Source organism: Manacus vitellinus, unplaced genomic scaffold, assembly GCF_001715985.3.
Source record: "Manacus vitellinus isolate BGI_N305 unplaced genomic scaffold, ASM171598v3 scaffold_27_pilon, whole genome shotgun sequence".
Taxonomy (NCBI): domain Eukaryota; kingdom Metazoa; phylum Chordata; class Aves; order Passeriformes; family Pipridae; genus Manacus; species Manacus vitellinus.
Window position 1 is genome coordinate 7806347 of NW_021940039.1, and position 23132 is coordinate 7829478.

General features: G+C 50.7%; 1 protein-coding gene across 1 annotated transcript in view; it reads left to right on the plus strand.

Annotated features, from left to right (window-relative positions):
* Nucleotides 1-23132, plus strand: part of ASTN2 (astrotactin 2) — a 272653-nt gene that overhangs the window by 15040 nt on the left and 234481 nt on the right. Inside the window, exon 2 of the mRNA XM_018074363.3 lies at nt 14636-15020. Within this exon, the coding sequence (XP_017929852.1) occupies nt 14636-15020 (385 nt within the window). The remainder of the gene's footprint in view (nt 1-14635; nt 15021-23132) is intronic.

Below are 23132 nucleotides of genomic sequence, written 5' to 3' on the forward strand. Positions count from 1 at the left end.
CCACTGAAGAGTGGGACGTGCCTGTGTTCCATGTTGCCACCTCTGTTGCTCTCTCTCCAGCCACTTGTCCCTTCAGGGATGGGACATTTGGTGCCTGAGGCAGGGACATGGATTGCTGTGGCAATTGCTGAGACACTCAGTTCTGGGATTTCCTTTCCTAGGGCTCCTGTTTGGTTTGTGCAAGACATGTTCATCCTGTGCTTTTAAAACACACCCCCTTGTCTGGCTTGTGTGAGGGTCTTAGATCAGTAACTCTGCTCTTCTGCACTTCCCAGCACTCCCTACTGCATTTATCCTTGGATTTATGCATTTATTCTCGTCCCACTCCCATGAAACAGGGGGAAGGGCTGTTCCTGAGTTGCTAAAGTGACCTTGGGATGTAGGGATTGATTGATTTTTAGGCCAGACAGAGCTGTGGCAGAAGCTGGGAACTGAACACAGCGTGACTACAGCCATGCAGTGCTGTGACCCCCCCAGCTGTGCCTGGGTGAGCAGGAAGGTGTGAGCTTTGGAAGTGCTTTGGGAGCTGCTGTGTAGGACAGCAGCTGTGGCAGGAGATAGCGTGGCAGAGTTGCACTGTTAAAGAGCATCACTGAAATGCAGGAGGAGGAGGAAAACAAGGGTGGAAATGAGGAGCTGTGGGAAATTATCTTCTGCTAAATCTGGCAAGACCCATCCATGGTGGACACAAGATGCTGTGGCTTAGAGCTCTGTGGCAAATCTCCCTGGCACAGCCTTGCCTGCTGCTGACCCCCAACCCTCCTCTTTGGGGCTGTACCCACACTTTAAATACCCAAAGTGGGTATTAAACCCCCTCTTTGCAGACTGGCCTTGTTCCATGGTGAGTGTTTATGAGCCAGGCTGGGACACGGTCACTGAGTGTGTAACTTTACTCACCTGGTGCTCTTGGGACAGACTTTTCCTGCCTTCTGTTGTCTGGGGCTATCACATTGAATTGCCTGCTGCAATTGCTTGGCCATCACATAGATTCTTATCTCGAGTGTCCTTTGGAAAGGGAGCCCTGAGCTGTCGCTGGGAATGTTGAAACGATAAATGTGTTTTGCACCTGGTGATGGGCAGGAGCAGCTTTAGGGCTTGTGACAGTCTGCAGCCTCTGCTGCCTGAGCTGCCTCTGTGGGCAGCTCTGCCTCTTCTCTGGAAGGCTGAGCATCCCTGTGGGGCAGGAGGGGACCAGCACTGCTGCTTTGGCATGTCCCACTGTGCTGGTGGCTGGAGTCAGGTCCTCACTGTGCCCTGGAATGAGTCAGAGAGAGGGACTGTGGGGGAATGCTGTGGTCAAGCATTGGAACAGGCTGCCCAGAGAAGCAGTGGAATCACTGTCCTTGGAAATGTTCAAAACCCCTGTAGCTGTGATGTTTAGGGATGTGGTTTAGCAACGGGCCTGGCAGGGCTGTGTTAATGGTTGGACTCACTGATCTTGGAGGTCTTTTACAACCTTAATGATTCTACAGGAGCAGGCATTGGTAGAGTGGAGGGAAGAGTGTGCTGCTGCTTGAAATGGGGATTCAAGAGATGTGGCAGAGCCCTGGGCTTTGTTTACTCAATTGTTTTCTTGCATGTAGTGACTCTGGCCCTATCTGGGCTCCTGAGGTCCTGTTTTCATGCTGGAACCTGTCCCAACCCTCTGCTGAGGCTGCCAAGAGGGAAGAGCTTGTTTTGAAACCTCCTTGATGGAAAACATTTGCCTGTCTTGGAGAGAGGGTTTCCTCCATTTGGCTGGACAGCGCTGGCTGTCCCCTCCATGGTGTCTCAGGTCCTAGGCTTGAGTGTGAGGACAAGCCCACTGAGTGTGAGGAAGTTCCCACTGGTGTGGAAAGCCTGGCCACGAGCCCCTGAGGAGGCTGGGATGGGGCTGGAGCAGGACCATGCCTCCCTGGCTGCAAGTGAAGCTCCTGGGGAACAGCATCCTGGTGCTGGACATCGTTGCTCAGGTGGTGACTTAGCAAAGAGCTCAGCAGCTTCCTTGTCCTCTTGGATATTGCTCTGCTGTGGTGGCATGTGGGGCACTGATTTCACCAGGCCTCACATCCAGGTGCTCTCCAGCCATGGACTGGAAGGTTGCCTTCATCTCAGTCTTCCACACATTAACTGTGTGTCCTGGGCTCCCTGAGCTGGGAGCTTGTCCAAGCCATGGACCAGAAAGGCTGAACCACCAAGTTTCCAGCGCTCTGTCTGTACAACGTTGCAGGGACTCGGCTCTTTTTTGGCTTCCTTTGTTCTGTGGGAAATTACTCTGTTGTGATGAAAGCCTGAAAGAAGGTCAGGTGTTGAGGACAACATCTGAGTGCCTGAGGACCAGGAGGCTTTTTGCTTGGAGCAAGGGGAGGGTTTGAAAGACGGAGGAGTTCGTGCAGACCAGTGCTGCCTCTTGAAGGATGCTCCTGGTAGCTCTCTCCTCTCCTCACCTTCTCCTTGCCACCCAGGAGATCCTCTCTGGGAACACAAGGCTGGATCTTCATCTCCCATTCATACTTTCCCCTCAGGCAAAGCTGTTTCTTCTGCAGGAGGCCAGGACTCCTCCGAAGATGGGAGCGTTGCATAAGCTGAGTTTAATTTAGATTAGATGTGAACTCAGGCCAGCCTGCAGGACAGCCACTATATCAGGGAAAACTGTGATGGAGCTGGGTGGAAGGTTGTTTTCCTGCCTCCTACATACCAGAAACAAACTGTTGGGGGATGCATGTGCATGGTGGGGGGAGTGAGCATAAGCAAAGCTCAGTGCCCACTGCCTGCACCAGGAACAGCAAACAAGGAATGGAGAGGAGCTTTGTGAGCCCGAAGGTGTGGGTAGAAGGGCTTTATTAGCTCCATTTGAAACATTTTGTCTCAATTCCCATTTAGCTATGGAATCTAACTGCATTTTAGCTTTTAATTTAGATTTTCAAAAACAGGCCTGTCAAATTAGTAAAAGGAAATTTGATTAGAAAATGGCAGCAGGATTGAGGTCTTTGTTTTTCTCTGCACACAATTTGGCTTGGAGTTTTTTCTTAACCAAAAATACCCCACTGGAAAGTGGGTTTTAGCTAATGAACACTTTCCAACTGTGGGGGAAAAAAAATAGGGAACAGAGCTGGAAAATTCCTGCCACCAGCTCCCTACCTAGTGGTTGCCCTTCGGCTGGGACCTGGAGAGTCAGGCTGTGGGGCCATGGCTGTGGTGACATAGGGGGTGACTTGGGGACAAGGGAACAAGGCCCACAGAAGAATGGGATGGCTTTGTGCTTTCCCCTGTCCTCTCCTGCTCACTGCCATCCCCAGATTTTGGGTTCAGCTCTTTGAACTCTCTGAGGACACCAGGGGCTGAGCCTTGGAGTGGCTGCAGGAGCCTGGGTTCGTTGGGGATGCTTAAACTGGGGGGAGCTGGTTTGGAATGAGGTGCAGGGCTCTGCCCTGCTCATTAACCACAGCACTGTGCTGTGCCCGGTGTCTGTCCCCGGGCTGGGCTGGGTGGGAACACATTCCAGAGGGAGAAGGATGAGGAAAGTAGTTAAGCAATGGAGTTAATCACTGGCTAATAACTGCCAGGGGAGGGGGGAGGGCTGGAGAGCTGGGAACTGCCATCCCAGTGCCCAGCGCTGCCACACAGAGAGGTATGAGGGATGTTTTGGGGTTGGGGGGCAGCTTTCCTTGCACGGAGCCCCGTTTGAAGCCTGGGAGCAGTCACGGGGTGTCAGGCTGGCTCCGAAGTGGCCCGTCCTCGCCCGGTCCCTGCCTGCTGCCGGGGATGGTGCCTCCTGCCACCGCTGGCTGGAGCCGCTCCGCAATTACTCCCAGATGCTGCAATTAGGCTCGAGACACCGTGTCAAAAACCTGACGGCGGCAGCGGCGTGTGCGCGGGGACGGGAGGGGGTTATTAGCCTGTTATTATCCATTTACCCAGATATCCCGGCTAATCAGCTTTCAGATGGGGAGAATTAATTGGTTTCGATTGGAGCACCAGGCATGTTTAATTGAAATGAATTCGCTTCCAAGCGGGCACTTTCTCGGCCGCTCTTGGCTGGGGAGAGGAGAGGAGGGGCTGCAGCCGGACCCTCCCGGGCTGCGGTGAACTGGCTGTAATAGCCGTGCCCTGCCATCCTCCTCCATCTGGGCGGCAGCTCTTGGTTCTTCATCCGTTCTCAGATGCACTCCAAACCCTCATCTTACAGCTGGGATGGGGACTGTGAGCCCCAGATTGTCTTAGCCCCTTGTAGCCTACCGGGGAGCTTGGCAGGTCGTCGTGGTGGTACCCAGGTGGCATCACTGCCATCCTTCCTGCTGCCTTCTCTGCTTTGCTCTGTTGTCTCTGATGTCCTGCATCCATACAGGAAAAAGAATGGGCTTGAATTGCAGGTGCTTTGGGATGGGGACTGTCCCCTGAACGTGCAGAGCTCTCCGGAGCTGGGGGTGCCAAGGGCCCTTTGGCAGATGCAAACTCGGCTTTTCCCCTCCCAGCCTGGCAGCAAAGCGCCCTGTGCTCCCTCCTCTCTCGGTAAGGATCGCTGGTCTTCAAAGATAAAAAAAAAACCCCAAAGCTGGTGCATTCCCATCCTTTTAGAATCCCAGCTTTCGACTGATACAGCAGGGGAGGGCTGAGTGAGCGAGGAGCGGGGTTTTGGTGAGACAACTTAGTGTGCAGTGGAACAGAAAGATTTCGTGGACCCACGGGATTGTGAGCAATGGATTTGTAAAGCAATGAGTGTGGGAGCTCTCCAGCAGGAAAACCCGTCCCCGTGGGTTTTGCTTTTCCACTGTGTGGAGCCCTGAGGTGGTTTGGAGGCATCCCATGGAGAGCTGGGTAAGGGAATTCTGTTCTTGGCAGGGAGATGAGAAAGCCCTGAAACACCTGATAAATTTTATCTGTGTGCGAGGTTCCAGTGAAGTTAATGGGAGTTAAGTGTGTGGTTAAGTGCTGTACTTAACTGGGCTCTTAATAGCCTGCTGGGAATAGCTGTGGTGTTTTGGGAGAGGAGGCTTGTGGAGTTGCTGAGCTCTTGGATCTTTTCCTTAAATCGAAGTCTTGGATCTGCCTGCTCTGTGATGCATGGGAGAGAGCAGTGTATTTCTCAAATTGTTTATAGGATTATATATGCAAGTTGATAAAACTTTGGGTTTTGTTGGGGTTTTGTTTGTTTCTTTGTTTTGGTTTTTTGTCTGTTTGTTTGCGTTTTTCACCCCCAGTTTTTCCCTCTGGTATGTGATGGCTCAGGTACCAGTGGAGGCTCCTCTCCAGGGCATGGGGGGCTGAGGTGTGTAACTCCTGTAGTGTGAGTTACAATGCCAAAATTCCAGAGTATCTTCAGATGCCAAATACCACGGAGGAGCATTTTCCCTGATACTGTGTTTGAATACCCTTCCTCTCCCCCTGGAAAACTGTGGTTTGTGTAGCTGCTTTTCAGAAAGACGTTCATTATGCTGGAATATTTGCACTTTAAACATGGTTAGGCAGGGTTATTAGTTGGGGTGGTTTTTTTTATACACAATAGGCTGGATTGTTCCCAAAGTAGCTGCCAGATCTGGGCTCAGCAATAAACCACCAACAAAATGAATTATTTTCCTCCATTGCTGCATGCTCAAAAGCACCTTCCCATTGTCTCCTTGCTCCAGAAATTGTTTGAGATGTCCATAAATAAACCCTAAACCCCTTTTCCAGTCTCTCACTTCTCTTCACCCTGGGTAGAGCAGCAACACACACCAGTGCAGAGGAGACCTGGTCCATCAGTGGGGCTTGGAGGTGCTGGGCTACTCCAAGAAGTTCCCATTCCTTAATCCTGTGGTGAATTTTTCCACCTTTGCCACATTTTCTGGACAACTGGCCAAGGCCTGGCAAGTCTCAGAAAGGGGCTGGTTAATTGAGCAGAGAGGGTGTTGTACCGTGAGCTGGAGGCACAATGTGACTTGTGTTCGTGTTCCCTCACCCGGAGATGTGCATCTCTTATTAGATTAATTTTTTTTTCTAATGTATGCAGAATATACAGTGGGAGCAGCATTAATTCTCACTAATGGTTGTGAGATCCACTGAGAATTAACTGCATTTTTTGTAAATTAGTGAGGAAGCGGATAAACACAATTATTAAAAAAACAAGCAAAGGTACTTTTGCAACAGCAGTACGTGTTTGTCATTTATCTGACAAGTGTTCTTTACTTTTAATTATATTTCATCACTTCATTGCAAATGCTCTGCTGGTGGATGTTGTAATAATCTTCCTAATTTGAGACCTTGCTTTATAGCATTTGTTAAAGCTTTGTTTGGAAGAGGTGAGAGGGAGCTGGGGGTAGGTCAGGGCTCCTGCAGTGGCTGTGATTTTGGGAGGCTGCATGGTAAGTGCCTTCCATCCCTGGGAGTGTTCAAGGCCAGGCTGGATGGGGCTCTGAGCAACCTGGTCTATTGGAAGGTGTCCCTGCCCTTGGCAGGGGTTTGGAATGAGATGAGCTTTAAGATCCCTTCCCACCCGAACTGTTCTGTGATTCTGTGACCTGCACTCTTTTTTTTGGGGAACACCGATCAGAGATGCTGAGCTTTCACTCAGGAGGTTTGGAAGCAACCTGAGGCAAAGGCTCCTAAAAGATGTGCAGCTTATTTGAGTTTTATCCCCTCCCCCTCCTTTTTTTTTTTTTTTTTTTTTTTTTTTAGATTTGAGAGTTGAGCTGCATCCCTCCCTCATCGTGCCACTTCCACACACCTTTTACTGTGATAACCCTGTGCTGCTCTGCCCATGAGGTCGATCTGACCACCAGTTGGCTTCTCTGTCAGATGCTGAAGTGAATATTCTGTGGGGTTTTTCTTTCTGGAGGTACCAGCTTGGGCAGAAGCTTTTGTGACTCCGTGCTTAGGACGGTGCAGAGAGATACACTGTGTGGGTCTGGATCTCTGCTGGCTGGTTTGAGGGACCTTCCTTTAGCCCTGTGTTTAATTGGAGAGTGCTTTGTGTGTTGGCACAGCCCTGGGCACTCTTTGCCTGCAGTTCATGGCAGTTCTGGCTCGTGAGACCTCACTGTGCTGGGAGAGAGAGTCTGGGGATGAGGTGGCCTCTTCTGTTGGAAAGTCAAGTTGTTTGCTCTTAATTCCAATGAATTTTCCTCCCCTTTGGAATGCAGCTGACATGCATTTCAGGTACTGCGTGTCACTGAGCCGAGCAGGATGAGCTCAGAGAGGAGGAGGGATGGGGCTCACTAACTGAAACTTCTTGGGGGGGGGGGGAGAAAAAAAAGCTGTTGTTTTAGTCTCAGCTTCTCGCTTGCAGGCTGCCCACATTAGGGAAACATGAGCATGAGGACATGAGACCTTATGAATTTTAAAATCTTCCCTCTCTGAGGGCGAGCTCTGGGTTAGCAGGTCAGCCCATTCAGGTGAACCGTTTAGCAGGCATTAAAATCACAATTTATGCAATCTGCGCCCGGGCTTTAAAAAGAGCCAGCAATCAGGTGCTTAATAAAATCACCCCTAACCCTCCTCTTTCAGCTCGCTACAAATAGATGCCTTTTTTCTACATCATAAAAATGGATTAGGAGTCATTTTGAATTGTTATGCTAGCAAGACGTGCAGCTCGGGATACGCAGGCATGTTGGCTGTGATTGAGGGTTGTGTGTTTTGGTGCTTGCATACAGCCAGTGCCTGGGAGACCTTTCAAATAAACATTTACTGGAACATCACATCGCATGTCTGAGCAGCACAGAAAGGCTGATTGGCAGGTTCACTCCTTCCTTTGTTTCCCTTCTTGGATGAAACAGCAAAACAAAATTGAGCGTGGTTAAAAAAAAATAAAATTATATGGAAATGTGACTTTTTGTCAGACTTGATATATTTTTATTTTTTTTTTTTAACGTGGAAGAGTCAGGTTTTAAAGTTATGGTTCCCACAGCAACTGTAACTCTCATTGCTTGTGTGTGTGTTATACTTTACAGGACTGTATATGCTATTAAATTTATGCCCCCTGTGTGTATATCTGGCATGGCAAGAGGATCTGCATGGGCTGGATGGAGCAATCCTGCAGGAATCCTTCCTCTTAAACCCTTGGACCTCATCCCACATTCCTTGCACCAAACCCATTCAGAGAGGGTGGTTCATGGGTGCTGTCACCTCTGGGCAGGGCCAGGTGGCACAGCTGTGATAACAACACCACCAGAAGACAGTGTCCCATCATCTCTGGAGCTCAGTGATGTTGTGAGCCGTGGAAAGAGGGGGAGAAAGATGTAATAAAGTACTCTTTGGGCAATTCAGGGAGCCATCCCTGCTCAGCAAAGCGCTGAGGCGTGTGCTACTGGCTCGTGGACTGTAATGGGAATTAAACACATATTGAAAGTTAAGTGTGTGGTTAAGCACCTTGGTGAAGCGGTGCTTGAATGGGGATTTGAAGCCTACAGTGAGAAAATGTTGTATTTTTTAGTAGATTCTCCCTGTATCATCACTGTCTCTTATGGAGAAGAGGTGGGGTTGAGTGGTTTGGAGAGCAGGACTGGATCCAGATCTCTTTGGAGAATATATATGTATATATTTTTAACCCTACTGTTTGTCTCTTCCTCCCTAGCCTTCATGCTGCCTGCCTGTCTGTCCTTGGTCCCATCTCCACCCCCTGCCAAGGTTTCCCTGCCCGGTGCTCACCTGGCCGTGGGCTCATCCCTGACCCTGGGGTGTGTGGGGGTACAGGCTGTCAGAAGGACAGGGGTGGGCACTGTGTCCTCCAGACAAGCTGCCTGCTCTTAGGAAGGGCAGTTGGCAGGACCCCCGTGTCCCCGAGGTGTGCCAGCACTGCTCCATGTTTTGGGCAGGTGATCTCCAGTGGTTGTCCCAGCTCTCTTGGCGGTGTTGTGCTTTCTGCCATTGGGCTTCTTCTTGAATGATCCTCGCTCCAAGTCAGGCTCCCAACTTCTCATGCCATCCATGCAGGAAGAGGGTAAGCATTTTTCCATCCCTGGTTTACATTGTCACATCCCTTCTGCTGGCAGAGCCCTGTGAGGACTGAGCAGGCGTGGTCAGGTCAGTGCCCACAGGAGCATCTCCTGAGATGGGATCCAGCACCTTCCTGAACTCCAGGTGCTTTTCCTTTGTTTCTGTCCATGAGCCCTGCTTTCCTCTTGTAGGAGATGTGACTGCTGCTTGCAAAGCCAGTTCCCAAAGCCCTGTTTCTCTCCCGTCCTCTCCCTCCTTGCATGCCTTTTGTTGGCTCTGATTACTCCTCCCTGCCCTCACGCCGTGTGCCTCAGTGGCTGGGATGTGTGGAGCCTCTTTCCTCTGCCTGTCTCCTCTTATCAAAAGGCTGAAGGGATGCTGGTATTTCTGGGATGTTTTCTGCATTTTTAGACTTGGTTGTGATGGGCCAGTGTGTACAGACAGGAGAGGGGGAGGATGGAGGGGCAGGCAGAGGTGCTGTGGTTGCAGAAACCTTGATTTTGCAGGAAATAACCAAAACTCCCCCATTACAGGGGGAAGCTGTTGTTGTCCCTGCTCTAAGGAAGAGCACAATGTAGCATCTTTCCCCAGCCCTGCTCTTTCTCTAAAGCTGGAGGGACCATGTCCAGGTATGTCTTGTGTCCTGGGAGGATGAGGCAGTGGCAGGATGCAGGGAAGGTCAGGATAAACAGCAGCGCTCAGGAGAGAGAAGACTGAGATGACTGCAGAGATCAGCCTTATTTTTCATCATTAATCACTGGAAAGAAGTTGCAAAGAGTATGTTAATTACGATTTGCAGAAGGAATATTTAAATGAGAGGTGCAGCAAAGAGAGAAAGAGCAATAAGGCACAGGAGTCCTGGGGGGAAGCTGGTATGGTGCGAGGTTTGAAGTGGAATGGGAAGAAGCAGATGCTGTGCAACCCAACATGTTAAGTGGGATACTGTACTTCCAAAGTCATCCCAAATGCAGTTTGGATGGGGTCTGGGTATGGGGGTCCTGGCCTGGACCTGCTGGCAGAGCTGGGAGGGAGAGGATGGCGAGGTCTGGGGCTGTCATGGGTGTCCAGTCTGGGCACCCATGGGTGTCTTCTCCAGGTGGGACTGCAGCTGAGAAAATTGATGGATTGATTGCCTGTTAGACACTGCTCTCCTGGCTGATACAAATGATCCCAGCTCTGTTCCTGGGTATGGTTTGCTGGGACATGGCTCTGCAGGGTCTATGCTCAGGAGCAAGCCTCTGCCTGCTGAAATGGCATTTATAGGGTCTCTCTGCTGCTGCTGGCCATTGGTTTAGGTTAAATTAATTAGAAATCCATCAGCTCAAATTACTGTGCAGCTAAAACCCAATACAGGTGTTTTCTACACCTGCTCATTGAGTGCTGCTGATAGCCTTCAGCACTGGCAGTGACCAGCCAGGAGAGGTTTGTGTCCTGAGCCTACGGGGTCCTGTCCTTCCCCTTGTCTCAGTTTGGGTCTGGGGGTTGGTCCCTGCTGATGGTATGTCCCCCCCTTGGTGTGCCATAACGTGGCTGTGCCTGACCTCCCCTTGCACCCAGGGTTTGGTGGTGCTTTGTGTGTCTGCGTTATCTGGCATGGGATGAAATGCTTGAGAGATAGGTAGGATGCTGTGGAGCTGAAATGTGGGAAAGCTAAAACTGGGATGAGTGGAATTTCAAGAAGGGACCCTGGGGTCATCTGCTCTGCCCTCAGAGCCACACAGGGTGCAAGAATGCCCTGAAGCTTTTATTTCTCATTTGAAATACAGCACAACTTTTCGAAAAGCATCCAGGCTTGATTTAAAAAAAAAAAATAATTAAAAAAAAAATGACAGTGATGGATAATCCACTACACCCCTTGGTAAATGTCCTAGTGTTTAATTACCTTCACAGCCAAAAAGGAAAGAAAGGAAAAGTACACAGTGTGAAGAGCCCCTAGGGTTGTGTAGTTACTGCTGATACCTGACTGCTCACCGTGGTTCATCTGCTGGGACGACACGGGGGATGTGCTGCTGCAGCACTGGGGGCTCACTCGGCCCCCAGTCCAGATGCAGGATGTGATGGGGGGTCCTTGGAGTGCTGGCCCAGGGCTATGAGAGCCCTGTTTCACCCAGCAGCAGGTCAGTAGCAATGGGGCTGATTGCCAGGACAATGTGGGACAATAAATGGCTTTGGATGCCGTGCAGGAGCAATAGTGGCTTCATGTTAGGAAAGAAATAGGGATATTTCCTCTCCCCCCCAGGACACAACCTCGTGTCGGTGTTTGGAGGAAGCAGCAGAAGGGCTCAGGGTAGCACAGGCTGAGTGCTGAGCTGTTCAGCACCAGTTTTGCTTTGACCTGTGGAAGGGATGCTGTGGTGTAAGAGGTCTGCCCAGCCCAAATCGTGTTCTCCTCCAGCCTGGGACCTTCTGTGACTTCAGCCCTTTTGGGTGGTGGCTGGGGCTTGCTTTCTGAATGGCTGGGTTGTGTTCAGTGTGACTACAAAGCTGGAGGGCTCCTAGGAGGACCATGCCACATCCCCCCACTATGGGGAGCAGAATTGACCAGGCAGAGGTGGAAAGGCCAGAGCCTGATGCAAGGAGGTTTGTCTAGACCTCAGAGGAGCAGTGGGGCTCCTTTGTCTCTCACTGCTTTGGTAGGTCAGGGTGGTGGTTGTGTTTGAAGCAGCACATGCGTCCTCTTGCTGCTCACAAATTGCTCAGCATCTTGGACAGATGCCAAAGAGTAATAGCCCTCCAATCCAGCAGCTTGGCAGCCTTCATAATTTATGTGAGGGCCCAATCTCTTGGGCTTCAAAGTGGCCTCTCCCGTTGGTTTTCCTTCTGTGCTTCACCTGACTCCCAGCCTTGCTGCTCTCCAGCTTCAGCCGAGGTTTGCTGTGGTGCCACAAGCCCTGCAGTTCTTCACACATGTGGGTTGTCCCCACCAGACCTCTTCTTCCCCATCCATTATGTGGGTCTCAGCAACTCTCTGGTGCCGGTGGCTCCTGCCTGGCCGGCCCAGGGCAGGCAGGAGCGCAGTGGGAAGGACATTACGTGGGAGAATATGCATGTTCACAGCTCAGAGGATTAAAGGCCCATGTTCTTATCGCTGCAGAACAGAGTATTATAAATCCAGCCTTAGAATACCAAATCCCCGTGCGGCTCGGCCATTGTTTGGGAATATTAAAAAGCTTGGAGACAGAAATAATCAGTTTCCGAATGACACATTGTCAAATAAAACATTTCTCATATTATCCCTTCTTTCCCCTTTCTCTCTACCACTCCCTCAGTTGGATAATTTAACATGAAAAATAGATTAAAATGAGGCTGGCTTCAATGCCTCCTAAGTTTGACTCTTTTTTTCTTTTTTTTTCCCCCCCCCTCCCTTTTCCCTGGGAAGCTCTCCCAGCGTGTGTGGCGTGGTTAAACAAGCAGTGCCAGTGCGGGGTCGGGTACGAAAGGAGCACGTTGAAAGTGAGCTGCCTGTGATGAGCCCGTGGCCCTCATCTGAGGGGCTGGCACGGGCACCCCCAGCCTTTCCCAGGCAGAGGGGGGCTGTTGTCTCGCTGGCTGGCACAGCAGAGATCTGTGGCTCATCCCCAAAGGATGTGGGAGCTGCAGGCAGGCTGAGCTGGGAGCCCTTCCCTGTTGTTCTTGAATTGGAGGGGGAACGGTGCACTGGTAACCTCTGTGCCTTTATGCCTTTTTGTAGTTTCTCCCAAACAGAGAGATCTTTAATTTAATATGCTGAGAGGTTTATCTGCTCTGAGTGGTTTCCCAGGGGCAGACACAAGGTGAGCCCAGCCAGGCTGGTTCACAGCCCCCAGCCCTGCCACGGGTGCCCAGACCCCTTCTCTGGGTCTAGCTGGCACAGCTGCTCCTCCTGTAAGACTTTCTTAGTCTTCTTGACCTTTTCCAAGCATCTGGGTTGTCTCCAGTTGTAGTTTTCCATGGAGGGTGGGTGCTTATGGGTGCAGAGTGCTCCACCCTGCTCTGCAGTCACTTTGTAGTGGCAGTGCATCATCAGGCACTGTGCAGACCCAAGGAAATGTGTCTTCTCTCCCAGGCTGAGGTGTTCATGCAGGTTCTTGCTTCTGAGCAAGGAAGGCTATGATGAGTCCTCATCTCATCCCACTGGTCTTGGAAGTGCACTGGTGCTTCAGGGTATAAACCTGGGCTGCTCATCAAGCCCTGCTGTTCTCCCCCACAGAGATGATCCTGGACAGCTCCTGGACACTAAAATACCTTTCCCAAAGGTGTGTGTCACCCAGATTTGGGAGTCCAAGCTGAGCAGTGTCCTGAATCCCTGAGCCTTGCTTCTGTTAGTGACAATTATGGGGGAGAGAAAGGGGTCCTGACGTGGGGTATGTTGGACTGAGCTCTCCTCTGTGGCAGGTCGTGGTGCTGGGGTGATGCAGGGAAGTCTCTCTCCTCTGCGCCAGCTCCTGAGGCGTCTCCCCACCAAACTCATCCTGTGAGCTGCAGTTTTCAGTGCAACCTCTTCACAGCTGATCCTGTTTAGGAGTCAGAGCAGCGCTCCGGGTGCAGTCTGGTGCTTCGCATCGAACACAGAGGGAATATTTTCACGCCTCCGCTTTGCTGTTGCGCTCGGTGGAGCTCTGGGCTGTGGCATCCCCAGTGCCAAAGGAACACCTGCCCTGCCCTGCCTGTTCATGTCGCTCTGCAGAGCCCTGGTCGCTCGTGCTGCTCCTGATTTACATGCCCTGCCTTGCTTGTCTGCCATGGGATAAAACTGCTCCGATGCTGCGGAGATTAAGAGGCTGGAAGCTGGCACAGGCACAGCTCCTGCGTGTGTGGGGCTCAATTTAACCTCCAGAGCAGCCAGAGGCAGGGCTGGCTCCCTTCGGTACTTCCTAGCCCAGATCCCTTGAGAGGAGATGCCACTTCCCTGAACAAATACATATATATTTGTAGGGTGGGTATTTTTTTTTTATTTTAATGTTAATGTAGTTGAGAGCTGTGGTGAATAAAGGAGGAGGGGAAAGAGGAGAGCTTAACAGAGAAGGTCTTGGTCTGGAATACCTTGAGCTGTACCCCCAGGTCAGCAGTTGAAGTCTGGAACCCACAGGGAAATCAGATCAGAAATGAGGGAGCTGGGTTAACCATACCCTGGGGAGTGGTGCCTCCGTGGGGCCATTTGTTGCACCATCATTTTTATAAAATGTTGTGTGTCTCTGCTGAGGCTTTACTGCTCCTGTGTTTGGCTGGGCTGTTCCAATGAATTTTTTTTCTTCTAAGTGGCTGGATGTGATTGTCTCCTTCCCCATCTCCCCATGTGTAGGGGAGCTGGGGGTCCCAAGGAGTGCATGGAAGGAATGAAGTTCCTGGGAGAATGGGCAGAGCTGAGCTGGGGGTGTTGCTGTGCTGTCCCCAGCTAAAGGCCACCTCTGGCATCCTGCTCCACTTGACCTCCGACCCCACAGGTGGCTGCTTCATGAACCCACCTGTGTTGATGGAAGTGTGCTCTGAGAGTTTACTCAGAGTGGTGAAGCACTGCAGCAGGTTGCCCAGAGAAACTGTGACTGTCCCATTCCTGGAAGTGTTCAAAGCCAGGTTGGACCGGAATTGGAGCAACTTGGGATAGTGGAAGGTGTCCCTGCCCACGGCGTGGGTTTGGAACGAGATGAGCTTTAAGGTCTCTTCCAACCCAACCATTCCATGATTCTGTGGACACTGCAGTATCTCATCACCCGTCCCTGCACCCCGTGCATCTCCTGACCCTGTGCCCTTTTCTCTCCTCTTGCAGGGCGGGCTGATCGCGCTGCTCCTGCTCCTCCTGGTGTTCATGGTGGCCCTGTACGCCCAGCGGCGCTGGCACAAGCGCCGCCGCATCCCGCAGAAGAGCGCCAGCACCGAGGCCACCCACGAGATCCACTACATCCCCTCGGTGCTGCTGGGCCCCCAGGCCCGAGAGAGCTTCCGCAACTCGCGCCTCCAGGCCCACAACTCCGTCATCGGGGTGCCCATCCGAGAGACCCCCATCCTGGACGACTACGAGGACGAGGAGGAGGAGGAGACCCCACGGCAGGCAGAGCCCAGCACCAGGGAGGACGAGTTTGGCAGCCAGGTGACACGGACACTGGAGAGCCTGGGTCGGGGCGGGGAGGAGAAACCCGACTACGAAAAGAAAGGTTTGTGGCTTTTCCCGTGGCTTTTCCCTCTCTCCTCTCCTGGGGAGCAGCGCGTTCCCCAGGGTGTTCCTGCTAATGCACACTCGATTGCCCGCATTTTTAAAGTCTGCCTCTCAGAAGCCTCTACACCCACCTCTGCTTATTGAGATGTTATTATAAGCCATTTAATATTGTTCACCTGCAATGCACAGCAAAATGCATTTGAATAAACAAAAGCAAAGCACATTAGTGCTGATTGTTAGTGCCCTGAGTGACTCCGGCAGGAGAGAGGAAGGGATGTGGGATGCACTGGCTTGCTCTGTACAGGGAAAGGATCTTGGGGTGATGCTGAGCCATCCTTTTCGTGTGGGCTTCCCATAAAGACTGTGTGGCCCTGTTGGAGCACCCAGGGTGGCAGGGATGGGGACCAGTGTTCTTTTTGGCTCTGTGGAGCAGACTGTGGCTCTGAGCAACAGAGCCTGGGAGAGCCTAGATGACACATTGTGTCTGGAAAGCAGCTCCCTGCCCTCCTGATGGTCAGAAGCGGTGGCTGAGGTTGTGTTTCTTCCACCCTTAAAGTGCTCTTTACTCCTTTGCTTTTAAACAAGGTTATGATGATGGTGATTGTTATTGTTGCTTAAACAGATTCAGAGGTGCCCAGGGGTCAATCTGCCATCCTTGAGTGCTGCTCTGAGCATCTCTGTTGGCATCCCTTGGGGTACAGCTGGCTGTTAGCAGCCCATGGGGTTAAGAGATGTTTTACCAGCCCTTTACTCAGTAAGAATGAACAAATGAAAGCCTTCATATATTGTAACTGAGCTACCTTCTTTATTCGTTTGTATTATCTTCTTTGTTTTGCTTTTCTATAAATTATTTAGAGTTGTGTGAGTGGGGAAGACAGCAGTAACTGCATTTCAGTACTCTTCAAAACATAATAGCAAACAAGATCTAGAGCAGAATATTAAGACTATCTGAGGGCTTGAAGAATTGTCAATAAAGATCTTGCACAGGTCCCCAAGCCAGGGCTGCAAGCTGCCTGCAGGGCCAGGGCTACCTGGGCTGGGAAAGGTGTTCACAAATGCTCCTACCAGCTCTGCTCGTGATTTTGTGCCTTGCCTACTCTGATCCTTCCAAACTCTGCCAGTTCACCGTATGTTTCCTCCCAGATGGGCACTTTTCCCTCTTGGATGAGGCTCTGCTCAAGGAGCCAAGCTATGGTAGGCGCTTAGTTACTCCTCTCTGCTGAGGCTGGTTAGAGCCTGGATTGCCAAGGACGAGGTGGCTGTAGTTCAGATCAAGAGTTTCTAGACTAGAAATATAAATATATGTGCTGTGGGCTTTCCACTCTGACTTGGTTTGCACAAGTGTGGGAAACGTGGTGATTTGGGAGGCGTCGGACGTGCCACACCCAGGTGCTTTGACTCACCTATGAGCAGCAGCTGCAGACGGATTTCCACAGGATTTGGCAGGTGGGGTGGAGAAACTGCAGTTGATGTGAGCAGGCACCATGTTCCTGGAGAGCCCCAAGGGCTGGAAACCAGTTCTGCTCAGGCATGGCTTTAAAGCTGGATTGAAGATAGATGCATTAAGGGAAATGCAGCTGGAACATGGCTGCAGTGTGAGGATAGGGTCAGCCTTTTTCCAGTGCCCATCTGGAGCTGTCAGGTTTTGGTGTGATCACTGGGGATGGGTGAGGAGCTGTGCCTGCATCCCAGGGAGCCCATCAGCTCCCATGGGAGAAGCTCTCCTTGCTGTTCTTGCTGTGTTGCATTGTGATAAGGCATCAGCTGGGAGTTGTCAGCGGGCTCCAAATGATATCATCGCTGGGGCTGTCACCAGAGGCTCTTTCAAGTGTCACTTCCCAGCATTAATTACCAAGGATGGCAAATCCAGTGAAGATGGAGCATTTCTGCTCACCCTCCACCTGCCTGTGCTGCAGCTTCCCCCCTGTGTTGGCCACTGATTGATTCACAGGGTGCCAGGTCGTGCCAAGAGCGGGCACCTTCCCTTCCTGGGGGTTCGTGCATCCCACACTCCACAGATGTTGGCTCAATGATCCTTTCCATGAGGAAGAGTGTGGGTTTTATTTTTTTTTTTTAATTCCCCACTTCTGGATGTATCTGGTCAGGGAATCAGGCAGGGGATTGCACTGGCTGACTCTGTGACGTGCAGCCCTGCAAAATGAGAGAGAAGTCCCTGCTCGGAGGTTGAGCAGCACAAATATTTTGCAGATCACGGCTCGGCGAGCCAAACTTTCCTTCCCAGCTCAGGCAGTGCTCAGGCAGCCATGCAGATGGGAGGGATGCTCCTGCCTGGTGCCAGAGCATCTGAAGTGAATCCCAATACAAACAAAACACGGGAGTGATGTGCTGAATAATGACATCTAGCAACAAGCGCGTCTGAGTGATAAAGTTAATGAAATTACAGGTTCTGACCTGATACCGGGCTCTGCTGTGGGGAGATAAACAGCAGGGCAAAGATGAGATGTTTATTTCTCCCTAGCTGCAGTTGTAATCTGGATGTGCTGTGCAGGGCCATTAACATTATTACTGTTATGCAAAATCATTTTTGACTTGGGGGGAAAAAAAAAAAGGAAAGAAAGAAAAATCTCCCAACTGCCTAGAAAACGGAAAGCTGGCAAAATTAGAATTGCAGCAGGAGCACAAGCTGACCTGGTGACATTGCACAGAGCCCAGATGAATTTAGACAGAAGAAAAATCCGAGGCAGTTTAAGAAGAAAAGTAGTACTTTTTTATTTTTTATTAATAATAAAATGAAATGGAGTGAGGCCGGAGGCAATAGCCAGGCTGTCCTAATTGTACAGAAGGATCTCTTGAGCTGGGGTGGTGAGGGGGCTGTGTTGTCTCCTCGTGGGTTTGGGTTCTCTCTGCCAATCAGAAGGTCTCCAGAGGGTTGTGTACCCTGGGTGTGTGTGGTGCCAAGTGGGGTCTGCTGGTGTGGGGTGTAGTTTCTGGAGTCTTGATTTTTGCTGGGGAGACCCCCATGTCCAAACTCAGCCCCTGTGTGTACACAGCATTCAGCAATTACAGGGATTTGGGTAAATTCATGCAGGTGATGCCACTGTCCTCACTGTTTCTGTGCTCACTTCACTGGGTAGTTTAGTTTCTAGTCCATGTTCCTGATGATTTCTGCTCTCCTGCCTTTCCTGAACAGATGGCCTCAAGCTCCATCCCTTTGGGAATTCCTCACTTGCTTTTCTTTTTCAACACACCTGGCTCTCATCCTTACCCACATGGCTTTATCCTATGGCAGCAGGAGCACTGTTTTTCTGTCCATCACGTGCTATTTGAGGGGCTTTGGCCCCCAGTCCATCACTGCATCTCCCCCTGGGATGTACTGGGTGCACAGAGATGGAGTTAGTAAGTGAAGGCAAAGTCCAGCAAACCTGAATATGGGATTATCCACAAGTTCCACAACGAGAAGATTTTGCCAAACCAGATCTCCTAAGGACCAGTGAGAAGCAGAACTTCTGCCTGGTTGAAAACTGAGGAGAAATTAGATGTCAGACTTGAAAATCGAGTATTTGCAATTCCAGTCCTGCAACAAAGGACCCATCTTTATTTCCTGTTTTCTTTCATGTTCAAAAAAAGAACTTTTCAAGCAGGCCTTTGTGCTGGCTTCACAGGCTCTGCAGTCTGGCCTCCAAGTCTAGGCAGGAGACAGGACTTATTACTGGTGCTTCCGATGATTAATACCGTGGGCATATCAAAGGTGTGGCTGTGCAGTCATCTCGATTTCCTGTCTCCTGGACTTTCTTGCCTGCTATGTTAGCTCAGATAAACCTCTGAAGTTTCTCTTACTTAATCCATGGATGCTTTTCTCTGTAGTGGTAGTGAGATGCTTTCGAGCATTCCTGAAAGATAGTCTGGCACCTAGAGCGCACCTGGAGATGTAGATCCAGCTCCACTCTGCCACTGGCTGCTCTGTAACCCTGGTCATGCCATTTAATGGTCTGGTCCTCATCTGTGGGTTGGAGAGAGGAGCTGGAGAGAGCAGGCAGGGCAGCATGAGGAAACATTGAGAACTGAAGGGGCTGTGGTCCCACCAGCCTTCCAGCCAAACTGCTGTGGGTGATACAGTCCAGGAGAACTGCAGGAGAAGGGAGTTAGGGAGGGGAGACAAAGGGCTTAGGCATGAGATAAGAGCAAAAGGCAGGGGAAGGACCCTTGTGGTGAGGAGAGGGAGCTTCCTATGCCCCCCACCAGCGCTGGAGCAGCTGTTCTGGTGGTCAAACCTCAGTCAGCATTTTGACCTTCCAGCAGCGACTCCTCTGGGAAGAGGTAAGGCAGCACTCCGGCTGGAGGACATGATGTCAGGACTGGGGAAAGGGACACTTTGGGGGCTGAGATATGGAAGAGGAGCGTGGATAGTTAAGCTGTGCCCTAGAGTTGCTATTCATTGCAAATACGTGAGCTCTGCAGTATCTTGTAGGTGAGATTTTAAAGACGGGGGTGTGAGTTGGGGCGATGCCCTCGCAGTGGGCAGGTGATGGTGTTGCCTTCTATGCTGGAGAAAGGAGAGCCCAGTGGCAGCAGGAATGAGATGACCTGTCCTTGAGGGGACATCAGTGTCTGTTTGTGCTTATGGCTGGCCACCATGCCACAGTGTGCCATCCCTGGTGCCCACACCACCAGGGCTGGGAGCCACTGCAGCTGCTGTTTGCTCGGGTAGTCAGATGCAGTTCCACCCTGATTCCAAGCATTAACCAGAAGCTTTCTGAGCCTTTAATAAATAAAAAGACAGCTTAACGTTTGCTGGGGCTGGAGGCTAAAATGGGACAGTACGTCAGGCCGGCATCTGATGTGTCTTGGGGCTCTGTCTTCTTTTCAGTGACCTGATGGGATCATGACCCTCTTTGTACGTGATCAGCTTTTCCCAGCTCTAATCCCCGCCAACTCCTTCCGTAATTTACAGAGATCTTTGAAAATGTATATTCTTGTAGCTTGCCAGCGGAAAGTGTTTCTTGCACTCCACTGTTGCTGGCTGCAGAACACAGCTTTTAAAGAAATAAAATTTCTTTAAAAATTTCACTTTTAAAGAAATAAAAAGAGGCCCAGCAGGGTAGGAATTGGGTCTCAGTTCAGAAAAGCATTTCCACACATGCTTAACTAGCATGTCTGTAGTTACTAGAGACATTTTAAATGTTTTAAAGTCCAACATGCTTAATTGCAACTGATTTGAATGCATTAATGAAGAGAATAAGGGCCTCAGTTACAGAGGTTAAACCAGATGCCATTGAGTCCTTTGGTCCTATGGTGATGCCAGCTCAGACTTCAGTGTTGACTTGAAAATGTCCTGACCTGCCAGGGAAAAGCTGTGCTTTCCAGAGATAAACACAAGCATAATTAATATATTAATGTATTAATGTATTAATTGCCTTTTGAGATCTAAGTGGAGACCTGCCAGGCTGGAGTTTTAGGTTTGTTTTGATCATCCCATCCCACTGAACTGATTGCCTCCATTCCGAATATGAGTTATCCTTGCCAACCTGGGGGGAGAGAATAGCAGTCTCTTATCTTGTTGCCTTCTGGGACACTCTCCCCATCCCTTAAGCCCTCAGGAGAGTGGCCTGTGGCAGCATCACGGGTGCATGGGAGCATGTCTGGGAGGTCTCCTGACAAGAGCCTTGTGTGACAAACTCCTGCCTCCAGTCGTGGCTCAGAAGGGACAGGAAAGCTCCAGGGGGTTGGGGGCTTCCTCTGGTCCTGCAGCCCCCTGGCTCATGGGTTTTATGGCACATGCTTAATGGCTAATTAAACCTTAAGCATCTTGGACTAGCCAGGGCTATTCCTGGCCCACAAGTGTTGGTGTGGAGAAGAGGCTGGTAGGGCAGGTTTCTGATGTGCTTTATTGTTTTTCTCCCCTCCCTTTGCTACAAGCCACTCATTGATTTCATGAGACAGAGGAGGGAAGAACCAGATGGAAAAGCTGCTTTGGATGGTGCCATAGGGAATGGAAAAGGCATGGTTTATTATGCCAGCATTTTGCTGAGGATCCCAAAGGGATGGTGGGTTTGTGAAGTCCTTCCGCTTTTCAGGGCTTGGTCCCAATCTGACACTCCACAACACCCCATGTTGAAGAAATACCCTTGGTTGCCCCCTCTCCCAGCCACAGCCAGGTGACTTGTGGCTGCCCAAGTCAGCAGCAGCTCTTCAGCAAGGATTTTTGTTGGGTTTTGTGGGGCTGCAGATGCCCAGTGGGGATGTCGTGGCAGTTCTGTGTGCAGTAGCCCTGATTCCCCAGGTGTCCAAAGTGTTTTCCATCCAGGCGAGATCACAAGCTCACAGAAGATAAGCTGTGAAGTTTTGGCTGTCCAAGGAAAATAAGCCATCAGGAACTATATTTATATAAATGCCAGGCGCACATTGTTCATCACTTTGTGCATCACTATGAATGTTTGATAAAGCACTACATTATTTAAGCTGTAGCTGGGCTCTGGGATGGTTGTTGACCAGGATTAGCTTTGAGATGATTTTTTATTTTAACTTTTTTTTTTCCCTGATGGAAAAAAATCTAAAAAAATAATATGATGGCTGTTTACTCCAGCTTGGAGGATCTCAAGTGTCCTTCCCTCTCCCGAGTTTCTCTACTGAGTTGCACCTTGCAGCCACCTTGTGTGCAATGCAGAGGACTTGGGAGAGCTTTGGCTCTGCCAGAGCTGTCATAGAATCCATGAATGGTTTGGGTGGGAAGGAACCTTAAAGATCATCTCGTTCCAACCCCCTGCCATAGGCAGAGACACCTTCTACTAGACCAGGTAGCTACAAACCCTGTCCAACCTGACCTTGAACACTTCCAGGGATGAGGCTTCCATAGTGTCAGCAGGGAGTAAAGACCTGCTGCTGGTTTCTGAAGTCAGACTGATCAGGAGAAGAGGATGTGGGATGAAGGAGAACAATCTCATAATGTTCCCCATTCCTGGGAATATATAGATGCTAGTGAGGACTCAGGCAGCCCCTGGGATGTGGGGGTCAGAGCTGAGGCTGCTCCAGGTCCTGCCACCTGCACGAGAGTGATGGGTTTGTCTCAGTCCATGATGCTCAACACTTCTTCTCCTTGGCTTTTAGTGGCATTGTGGCTCCACCAGTTGGCATGTGGAGGTGTTCCCCCCATCAGTCTGTCCTGAACTCATGGGTTTTATGGGGAAGGAGCAGGGAGGGCAGCTGCAGCAGCAGCTCTTTGCTCTGTTTGTGTGTTCTCTTCCCATCAGTCCTGTTTTACCTGGCTACGGCACCGAGACGGGTTTGTCAGCTGGCTCCTAAGGAAGATGGATTGAGGCCGGGTACCTGTGATGATACTGGGTGTGCAGGCACCTTCCAGCTCTGTTTATCATTAGGCAGTGACCTCCCTGAAGGGCCAGTAGGAGAGGAAACTTATTAACAAGGTGGTTCAAATCAATCCTTTCTGACGGCCCTGCTGAGTTAACAGCGTTTGCTGAGACTCACCCACTGGGTCCTGAAGGGCCTGGCTGTGCTCAGCCTCTCTTACCTGCCTGGCTTGGAATCGGTTTGGCTTTGATATCCTGGACTTTCTGGGTGTTCCCTTTACTCCAGGTCTTCTCCTGAGGCAACAAACTGCCTCTTAGCTCCTTCTCTCCTGCCTGCTGCCTGCCACACATGTGCTGCCCAGTGTGGGAGGTGGTTGGTCCTTTTGGTGCTGCTTGTGCCATGCACGCACGGCTGAAGCTCCTGGCTGCATTTTAATAGGGATTTTGGGTAGTTTGTTCTTCTCTTCTGTGTTGACATTGCTCCCTTGTTCACCCCAGCACATGGCATTGTCAGAACTATGAGAAAATGTCACCTTGTCTGCTGGGCAGAGGAGATTTATTTTCCAACTAAAAAAGTTCATTCTGCACCCACTGCTGAGCAAGGAATTGGGTAGTGGTTAAGACTGAAGAGGGGCCACTGTGCCACATTTCCTACCCATATTTGCCAGCCTGGACTGTTCCTGGAGCCCTGTCCTCCCCGTGCTCATCCCTCGGTGTGCTGGCACTTGCTTACACTTTACTTTATGGATGCCAAAGTTCTGCTGCCTCCAGGTTTATCCTCCAGCAGCACTTCCTTGGGCGGGTGGGGATGAGGCTTTGTCCTTCCCTCAGTGTGTCCCTGCCCC